This window comes from Oryzias latipes, chromosome 10, assembly GCF_002234675.1.
Source record: "Oryzias latipes chromosome 10, ASM223467v1".
In the NCBI taxonomy this organism is placed as follows: Eukaryota; Metazoa; Chordata; class Actinopteri; order Beloniformes; family Adrianichthyidae; genus Oryzias; species Oryzias latipes.
Genome location: NC_019868.2, coordinates 19,086,375 through 19,096,518, shown reverse-complemented (window position 1 = coordinate 19,096,518; position 10,144 = coordinate 19,086,375). Strand labels below are relative to the sequence as shown.

At 42.0% G+C, this 10,144-nt stretch overlaps 2 protein-coding genes across 6 annotated transcripts in view; both read left to right on the top strand.

Moving 5' to 3' along the window:
• Positions 1–302: 302 nt before the first annotated feature.
• LOC101170891 (zinc-binding protein A33) lies at positions 303–6,802 on the top strand. Of its 2 annotated transcripts, none has more exons than XM_011492158.2 (7): positions 303–437; positions 751–1,106; positions 1,789–1,884; positions 2,747–2,980; positions 3,062–3,075; positions 5,414–5,529; positions 5,724–6,802. In XM_011492158.2, exons 2-7 carry the CDS (start codon positions 822–824, stop codon positions 6,281–6,283), a joined length of 1,305 nt encoding a protein of 434 aa, XP_011490460.1. In that variant the 5' UTR covers positions 303–437; positions 751–821; the 3' UTR covers positions 6,284–6,802. The 2 variants fall into 2 exon arrangements, with proteins under 2 accessions (XP_011490460.1, XP_011490461.1); XM_011492159.2 differs by lacking the exon at positions 303–437 and adding an exon at positions 444–564.
• A 2,108-nt stretch (positions 6,803–8,910) lies between these two features.
• Positions 8,911–10,144, top strand: part of flt4 (fms related tyrosine kinase 4) — a 75,963-nt gene continuing 74,729 nt past the window's right edge. Inside the window, exons 1-3 of one of the 4 annotated variants that reach the window (XM_023958954.1) lie at positions 8,911–9,400; positions 9,625–9,740; positions 10,011–10,130. In XM_023958954.1, coding sequence (XP_023814722.1) covers positions 10,073–10,130 — 58 coding nt within the window. In that variant the 5' untranslated portion in view covers positions 8,911–9,400; positions 9,625–9,740; positions 10,011–10,072. 4 annotated transcript variants of the gene reach the window in all.

Below are 10,144 nucleotides of genomic sequence, written 5' to 3'. Positions count from 1 at the left end.
TCTCTGTCTCCCACAAAGATAATAGGACCTTCCATTGTCAAAAAGTAAACATGACTGAGCCTCAAAGAATCCTTTTTGAATGATTCATTTAATATCCACTTGTAAAACTGTTAGATAGCACACAGTAACATGAATAATAAAAAAGATTTCTGTGTCATACTTTGATGTTTGGACATTCCTCGTGACTTTTTTCTTATTTGTGTCAAAACAAAGTTTAAAAAAAAAAGGAACGTGGAACCAGGAAGTTTTGTTGAAGTGGAAATAAAGCTTAGGCAGCAGCTTTTTTTCATGTCAGCAAACTTTGACACCAAAACATCAGCCCTCAGCTGGAGGGGGGTTTCCGGTGTGCGCACGCGCAGATTCGAAAGCGTCGGACCAGGCTGCGCAGGAGCGGATCAGACAAACAAGCGACGGACTTTGAAGCGTATCTTGACCACGTAAGTTTTTTCACGTTGATGAGAAGTTTCTAGCTTCGGCTTTGATCTTATTAAAGCGGGTTGAAGGCGGTTTGAGCACAGACACGGGAGCAAAAGACTCAAGTTTGACTTCCACAACAACACCGAAGTAAGCTAGCTCGCGGAAGCCCGCGTGACACTCGCCTGACTGTCAGTGTTTTTGCTTAACCTGCTGCAGCCCTAATCTAACGGGTGCAAGGGCACATCAAGCGCAACATTTAGTCCAACATTTCTCTCGTGTTAGAAGAGGAAATGAGAAACATATTTGTTGGCATAAAGAGTTTTGTTTTTTCAGAAAAAGAGGAAAGGTGCTTCTACTTTCACTTCTCCGTCTGGACTGATCTGGGAGAGGAGATCCATTCCATCATGGCTGCCGCTGCTCCATCCTCCTCCTCCAAAGGCAGCTTGAGGGAGGACCTGACGTGTGCCATCTGCTGTGATCTGTTCCGGGAGCCCGTCATGCTCCCCTGCATGCACCATTTCTGCAAACCCTGCATCTCCAGGTACTGGAGGGGAACTCTGGGACCCGTCAGCTGCCCGCAGTGCCGCAAGGAGTTCCATTCCAAACAGTTTCAGACCAACTTCCTGGTGGCGGCTATGGTGGAGAAGGTCCGTGCCACCACCTCAGACTCCTACACCAAGAGCCTGGAGGTGAGCATGGACTCTCATTTCATTTTTTCTTTGCATTTAAATAAAGTTGTGCAGGTTGAGTCGTGTTGTGTGCCACACCCTCCACCTTTTCTGGATGACATCTTGCCTCGCCACATGCATTTCTACAGTCTAGTATTCAGTCCTGGTCATGAACTTGCCCTTTTTAGCGTCACTGATTCGTCCCCAGCGGTGAAGGCTGTTCATTTCTCCGTGTTTTGAAATCACGGAGGCGAACTTATCTGCATTTTCTCCAGGAAACCATATTGATCCCTGCAGCAATGATAAGGCGGCACACGGCAGCTGTTAGTGCGAGCTTAAAGGCTGGACGGGGGTGAAACAGATTGATCATTAACTTCTGATGTCTGCTTTGTTTGTTCCTTTTGAAAGCCAAGAAGTTTTCAATCTAAAGTGGGATTACTATGGAAATATTTGCTGAGAGGAAGATGAATTGAAACTGTTTGGTTTTTAGGCCTGTGGTTTGGGATGTTTTTACTGATCGGTGTGCAAATATGCTTAAGCAGCATATTTTTTTGTTTTGGTCTTAATGAAGCTTCTGTGCTGCTTGCCATACTGCAGGTGGGGTTGGGGCTCTATTTTTCAGTATTTATTTTGGTTTAGACCCCATGTGTCACCATGGATGAGAAGTGCTTTATAAATAAAGGTTGATTTGATTTGATTACAGAAAAAACTCAGGGAGATGATGGAGAGCCACCGCCAAAGAAAAGAGAACTTCATCCTTGGTGTCCGCAAAGACAAAGACCTCATCAATGTCATAAACGTACGCACTTTCACTCTTTGGGGATCCAGACTGGTAGCACTGAACAGAACCTGTTATTTGCAGGATGTGTGCATAGTCGCAGACGTAGATACACACCAAAAAAGTGCATCGAGGTAGAATATTCTGATGCCAAAAAATAGAAATCCAATCAGTTTTTGGCCAATTATTTATCCCGCCTCTTTTTGAGTCATGAAATTCTCTAAAAAATAAAATACTAAATCTATTTTGAATTGATGTACATTAAATATACATCAGTTCAAAACAGCAGCTGATTTATAGAGTATTAGAGTATTTTATAAAGGTTTTATTTTGAAAATGAAACAATTTTACCCCTGAGGCAGTTACATCTCGGCAAAACCCCCCCAACTCACTATTAGGTGGTTGAAATAATCTTTTTTAATCTCACAGAGGAGAAATTACTCGTCACGGAAAGAGAAAAACAAATAAACAAACAAGGACTTCTTTCATAATCACTTGAACCAAACTCATTAAAAAATTGTGGCATTAGAGTTTGCAGGTTTACAGGATTAAAGGGGCCTGTGAGCCCAAAAAGAGCAGCTTTTATTCTGAAGATATTTTTTTAATAAGATAGAACATACAATTTGAAGCTTTGACAGTACAATTAACCTTGTGTTTTATGTTTTTTAATAATTATTTAAGAAGTTTTAACTCGAATTTTCCCATTTTTGTGTGACTGATCAAAATGTCAATCATCTCAAAGACGCTGCATTGGCTGTTCATTTTAATGTAATATTTCTCATTTGCGACGTTTGAGTTATCTTATAACATATTAGTTGTTTAAAAAAGCTCAAATTATATATTTTTCTGGCAATCTAACAGAAATTCTTTTTCTACGCATCAGAGGGTTGGGACAGACATAAAGACACGCATCAAAGGTGAATTCCAAGCTCTCCATCAGATTCTGGAAGAGGAGAAAACCTCCATGCTGGAGCAGGTCACACGAGAGCAGGAGGAGCAGCTGGAGAAGGTACAGCGCCACCTGGAGGCTTCGGAATCTGCCATAACAGATCTGGAGGAAAACATGCAAGTGCTGCAGCAGTTTAGCTCTGCAGTGGATAACATTGAACCAGCAGAGGTTAGTCAATTTAAAAATAAACAACTTTGTTAAAAACAGAAAATTGGGTTTAAACTTATTTTTATTTTATTTTTCCAACAGCTGCCACAATTGAGGTAAGATTCTCAATTTTTTTTAAAGTTTTTGTTGCTACTCCACCAAACTAAACTGAGAAAAAGAGATCAGACAGATTACTGAGTCATCTAAACAAAACCGCAGCTTAAACAAATACACACAATATTTGTTCAAACCAACAATAACACAGCTTTCTGCCAGTTAAAAGTTATACGTTTATGAGAGGTGTTCTAGTCATGAGTAGGGATGGGTACCGTGCCCCGGTATTGAACCAGCCCCGGGGCCACATTCTTCAAGACCGCAGTATCGTTAAGATCTGACCTGAACGGTTCTGCTATCGGTACTGGAGAAGTTACTTCTTTTTTTTAATTATTTGTGTCCCACAAGCATTTTCTGCCATATTTCACTCACCAAGTCAGTCAATTTTCCGTTAATTAATGATGATGTTAATTTCGGTATTCTCGTTGAAGCGGAGAGCCCTGTCTATTTGTGTGCACGGGGGGCGGGGCTGTTGTTCAGACGGCACGCGCCGCGCTCGCACACACACAAGACAAGGCAGCGCACACACAGTTAGTGGCGACACGTGAGCGCCCTAGACTAAGAACACCCGTTTTGCGTAAAATTAATGAAGTTGGCATCAAGGAGCCCATGCTGTCACCTTGCTACTACGATGACCGCATGTTGCGCTGTTTGTGTAGAACACGCTGTAGCGGCGTGTTCTACACAAAACAAACAGGTAGAGAGGCGGGGCTTAGATTCACTGCTTATGATTCCAGACCCGTGACAAACTATCAGCTGCTTCCTAATACTTAATGATAATTAATGACTAATGATAGTTGTCATCCGTAAAATTAATATAATTTTTTGGGTTTACTGGATTTAAACAAAAATAAATAAATAGAAAGGAGGCTGCATCAAAGTGAATTTGTTTCCATCATCTCACTCAATCCTAACTCAGGTGTTTGACAGACAGAAAAGTCTATTCAAGGTTGTGGAAAATGGACAAAAGATTAAAGGAAACATCACTCTCATAAAGAATACAAATAATTAGATTAAATAATTTAAATGAATATCCTGTCTGGAACATTCTCATGTATAAAGTAACATTTTTTGTTAAAAAAAGTGTTGCATAATGAGGAAATAAAACACTTTATGTTCTTAATTTGTTATTTATTTTTTGTCCTCAAAAAGTATCGATAAGAGTACCGTTAAAATACCTTATCGATATGCAGTATCGATAAGAGTAGTAGTACCGTTAAAACCTTAACGATACCCATCCCTAGTCATGAGGCAGTGAAGATGCTCTTCTATCGTTTAGTGGGAAAAGTTGTTCCAGTTTTGGTGCAGCTGTTGAAAAAAAAAGCTGGCTCTCATTTGAGCTGCTTCCTGGACTTCAGTCCCTCCAGGAAAAGCTGGTCTGAAGCACAGGAAGAAGAGGTCAAAGCAAAACAAAATCATTTTAAAATCATCTCTACAATAAACAGACCGCTATTGGGTAATGTGGTCCAGGGCCTTTTTAAGTTTTTTTTTTTTACTACTTTAAAATGTCTTCTAAAAATATATCTTTAAAATTGTTTTTATTGGCAATTTTACAAGGCACTTTTTTACACAACAGTAACGCAAAGTGCTTTACAGGCTAACAAAAAACAAAAAAAATCTTTTTAGAACAACCCCTACTTCCTTTTTAAAGATATTTTTCATTACACTAATTCCAAAACTGAAACATTTCTAAAGACTCAATTCCAAATAGTAAATGTCTTTTTTTTGGTACTTCAGAAATTCACAATCTATGTTTTTTGTGTTTTATTACTAAGATCAAAAGTGTAGAGACAAAATAAAAATGTATTAATCCAAAAACAAAGGAAAGACGAGTGTAAAAAGTGAAGGTATGGACAATGTTTTTAAGGATTTATTCCAAGGTGTATCACAATTGAGTATGTAAATCTTTATTTCTATAGCTCTTTTTCAGAGAGCGACTCACAAAGTGCTTCACAATGTTAGAACAATATAAAACTAGAGAAATAATACAAGCTGCTTAGCAGGTGAACTAAATAAAACATACGCAGACATTTTAAGTAAAAAAACAAACAAGAAAAAAAGACCAGAGCTCTATGAGCAGAGCTTAATATTTTCTTAAAATCAAAAGAAATGGTGATAAAAAAAAAGAAGGTAGAATAAATAATGTTTCATTATTTACAACCATTTTGATTATTACTGACCCTAAAAATTCTTATTTTGTCAAATCAAAGAGATAATATATGTCCAGTAATTGATTTGCTCTTTTATATGGTAACGTAATGTTATAATGTTCTAACATCATGTTTATAAGTGTTGCTTCCATTGTGTTTTGGTCAATAGATCTCTTTTTTCCCTTGACAGACCCTTTTCCCATGTGGACCGGGTCCATCATTTTGATGTCGATGCATTCAGCAACAGATACTTGGCTCCGCTGCAGTACATGACGTGGAGACGGATGTTCAAGTCTCTGAGGCCAGGTAACTTCAGGCCTGATGTGAGACCAAAACTCATTCTGCTGGAATACCGACTAATTATGCAGAAATGTCTGGAGGGTCGTAAGAATGTGTCTTAGCAGGTTCAGGATGACGAGCCTTTTCCCAGAATTCAATTTACAATGTGCTTTAATTATAGAAAATACAGACTGATGTTTTTTTTAATTCTTTCTCCAAAGGTTTGTCTCCTTTGACGTTCGATGTGGACACTGCGCACCCAAGTATTCACGTCTCCAGAGACAAAACGGCAGCGGTTGAGTGTGACTTCATGACCCAGCACGCCTGTCACAGCAAGCGCTTCCTCCAGTGTGTCAACGTTCTGGCTGCGCAGAGCTTCCACTCAGGACGACACTATTGGGAGGTGGAGGTGGGCTCCAGCGCTAAGTGGGACCTGGGCGTGGCGTCGGAGGCGGTGGACAGGCGCGCCCGGGTCAAGCTGAGCCCCGAGAACGGTTACTGGACCCTGCGGCTGCGCAACCGAAGCGAGTACTGGGCCGGAACGCAGCCGTGGACAAGGCTGCAGGTCAGCTGTTCGCCGCAGAGGCTCGGCGTTTACTTAGACTGCGACGAGAGGAAAGTGTCCTTCTACAACGCCGACGACATGAGCCTGCTCTACACCTTCAAAAACGGGCCGAGAGGCAAAGTGTTCCCCTTCTTCAGCCCGTGCATCAGTGACGGGAGACACGGCCTGCAGCCCATAAAGCTCCTGCATCACCCCGCTGAGTCCCTGCATGGCTAGCTGCAGTCCGTCAATACTGAGGGGCCGTGCTTCCTCACACCCGACCAAGAACGCTTCACTTCAGCTTTTAAAAGACGCCTTTATGTCAGAAGAGCACTTTATTTTCAGCTGCACTTGTTTGTCATTCTTTCAGTTCACAATCAGCCCAAGTGCCTCAGAAAATGACAGATTTCATGTTAGATGCGGTAATATTAATTCAACAGTATAAATAAATAAAAATCTGATATCAAATCACAGCTTCTGTAGTGAACTGTTTAGGTTCAGCAAATGACTTGGATTTAAAATGAAGATTTATTCTGAAAAATCTTCAACCAAATGTTTGTGTTTTATTCAAAGTCCACATTTCTTGTTCGGAATGTTTCCTGTTAGCCTTACTCTTCAATTTTATCATTTGTGCCAAATTTGTAATGACGTTTACTTGCTGTATATTACCACCGGTGTGTGATTTCTTCAAGCAAAGAGGATTTTTGTCACGATTAATCGGAAGATTAAAATAAAAAAAAAACTTTATGAACCAGATCTGCTTGATTCCGATCTGTTGCTGCAACCCAACGCACGTTCATAAGCGGGGGAAGTTTGAAGGCGGCACCACTCGAGCTAATCAAGGATGTTATTAAGTTTCATCAAAGCAGAATACAGAGCGGGTCAGTCTGTGTCTGATAATCATACAAACTAAACCAAACGGAGGGGGAAGTGTTGACTCCGCTGCACCTGGACTGGAATTTTTGAACGCTCGAGGCTTCTCTGACACGGAAACAGTAAGAAAAGGCGGGCGGGCGGGTTATCTTCTCAAACACACGAGCGCACCGGCGTCCTGTTTCCCCTCGCCAGGTGAAAGGTCAGACAAACAGAGTGACAGTGGGCTTGTCTGCGGCCTCTGGGGCATGCAAAAGCAGGATGCTGCTGCCTGCTCTCCTGACTGAAGAGGTGGCACAATGAGCAATGCCTTTCCTGTAAACTCACAATTTGCTTATCACAGTTTTTTGGCGGTTGGGTTTGTCATTTCAAGAACAATCAGCTTTAAAAACCTTCAGAATTTAGAATATCTCACACCCTTTGAACCAATACATCAGAAACAGGAGATTTATATTTGTTCCAGAACAAACAACTTTTACTCCATAAAAACTCCTGGATTCCAACGTTTGCTTGGCAAAAAGGAGCCCTTTCCTCTGGAATGTAATAGGGCATCCAATCTCAAATAGTGCATTTAAAAATGCAACAGAAAAGATTCTCAGGTTACAAAGATTCTAAACTAGACCAGGAAATGCAGCCCAGCACACACTTCCAGTAAAAACTACTTAGATTAAAAAAAATCATCTCATACATCTAAAATTAAGTCAACAGTAACAGTAAATGTTTTAATAAATCAGTTGGAAGGTATTCAATCAAACGTTAAGGTAATAAAAAAATATATTTTAATGCTACAGGCTCTAAATAACGTATTGTTTGTGTAAAGTTGTTTTAAATTTAAAAATTTTTGCTTTAGAATTTATTTTAATTAGAGAAACCTTGTGTCAATTTAGAGGCATGGTGGTAAAAATGTTATGGTTTGGGATCAGGAAGTCGTGGTTCTCTAAGTCTTTTCTTAATTTTCCACCAAAACAACGCTTGATGTCCAACAAAGAAAAGAGATGATTAAAGGTTGACAGTATTTTATCAACACCATGATAATCCACAACATATTGAGTTCCCCTAATCTGATTAGGTCTTCAGATTTGAGCTGGAAATCCAGTTTGGGGTTCAGAAAAGTTTTTCTTGTGGAATGAAAATTTGAACAACTTCTAAGAACCTTTGTGGAAACATTAAAAAAAAATGTGATAACTGCTTCAAAGTAGCTCATCAAATCTCAGAACCGTGCACAGACTTGTGGTCGTGAGCTCCAGAAGAAAGAGCCTTGCCTGCTTCCATATCCTTTCCATGATAGTAGCTGCTTCCTGACCTGAGGTTGGGCCGGATGGAGTGCTGGCATCTCAAGGACGGGTCCTTGGGCGCCGCGTTGCTTCTCTGGAGCCGGCAGGATCCCTCAACTCCAACCTTGTTTTCATGGTGTCCTGCGCAGCAGCCATTGTTGTCCAAGCAGAGAGCAGAATCCTCTCACAGCATCAGCCAATGTTTCCACAGATCTCCCACATTATCTGCCTCATACCTCTGATGGCATTTTGTAACTCTTTGGCCGAAGATCTGCCCCGCTATCAGTGCAATCGAGTCTGTTTATTTTCTTCGGACTCTGAGCGCTGCAGGGCTGAAACCTGGGAGAACCTTTTAATTGCAACCATTCAATCACAACAATGGGCTTGCAAGTCAGAGAGATGGACGGGCTGCCAGGGGATCTGGAGAGAAACACGTGCCCACAAAAACATGCTAATATCCTTGGACTCCCTACAAATCCAACCTTCTGAAAGGTCTCCACGGCCCAGAAAGAAAAAGAAGAACCGGATTTGATTCAACAAATAATAATTTGGCCTGTTATCAGCAGCTGTGGTCTGATGGACGTTAACCTGATCTCGAGGCAGCAAGTGTTATTGTTGATCCGGATTTCCAAACAGAGATAAAGCTCAGTATTGATTTGCAGGCCAGTCATGGGGCTGTGTGGGCCACGAATTGGCATGCTGCTGGAAGCCCCAGCACCGCCTGACACTTCACCAGCTGCACCTGGCGCCTCATCTTTTCCGTGTGAGCGTACACCGTCTCCAAAAGGACGCGACCTCTGCGGCCCCTTTAGCCTTTCATTTCGAGTGTACACAGCTTTTCGATTTTCAGGTGGCCTCCTCTCCGTAAAGCAACACGGGGAGGACAGCAGCTCAGCTGGCAGCGGGGGCTTGTTATGTTTTCAGAACAAGATTTTTTATTCACACCCTGAACGCTCCCCCGAGGAGGAGGATGGATGTGAGGGTGAAGAGGGTTAAAAGGATTTTGGACAGGCCTCGCAGATCTCTTGTTGTTCAGTTATGAAGGAAGCGATGTTACTTCTCTCCCCTGAATGAATAAGTGTGGGCTTTAAAAGTCCTGGAGTTTGTGCTCATAAGCCAAGGAGATGTTTTCATGTTTGACACCAAACTCTGGGCTGATGTGTCGCCTGAGCAGCTGCAACATTTTGCCATCCATGTTTTCTCTGAGGTAAAGCAGTCTTGTGATTTTCTTTTCTTTTTTTCCTCCAGCTTGCTGTGGCCTTTACCTGTAGAATGTCTCCTGCTGTGGCTTTGTGGGATAAAATTCTGATGGATTCCCCGCTGATCTTTCTGGGCGCCGTGGCAGAAAAAACCAACATGAGCTTTTAAACGGCTTCTCTTTTAAGAGATCCTATAATCACACATTTTATTTGCTGTTCTGTTTGAATGCAGATAGGACAGATGGAGGTCCTGCAGGAAGAAGATTGGTCACGGATGGTAGGGTGACCTCCTCTGCACACATTCTCCTGCAGCCCCCCCCCTCTGATTCAGCTGGTTTTGTGAACTGGGTGGGTGTGCGTGAGCTCCAGTTACAGCAAAGGAAAGGGAAATCATTGTAAATCCCATTCACTGCCTTATGCATCCTTTTGACAAGATAGGAGAGGAGTGAATTGTGGGGAGGTGGGGGTCTTTGGTGTTTTTATTTTTTCTGTCCCGACCCTCTGCCTCTGCGCAGATCAGCTGGGGGGCTTCACCTGAGCGCCCCCCCTCTCTTTCTCCCCTCCCCTCCAATTTGACAGGATCTTCATTCAGATCAACTTCTCTTCACTTACCCGCAGCTTTTGACAACAACACCAGCCGAAGCCCCCCCCCTCCGCGCTTCTGGACTGGAGATCTGGAGATGAAGGCGGATTTTACGCTTTTCTGCCGGACTTGGATTGGAATACTTTACGCCTCAGGTGAGGACACTTTC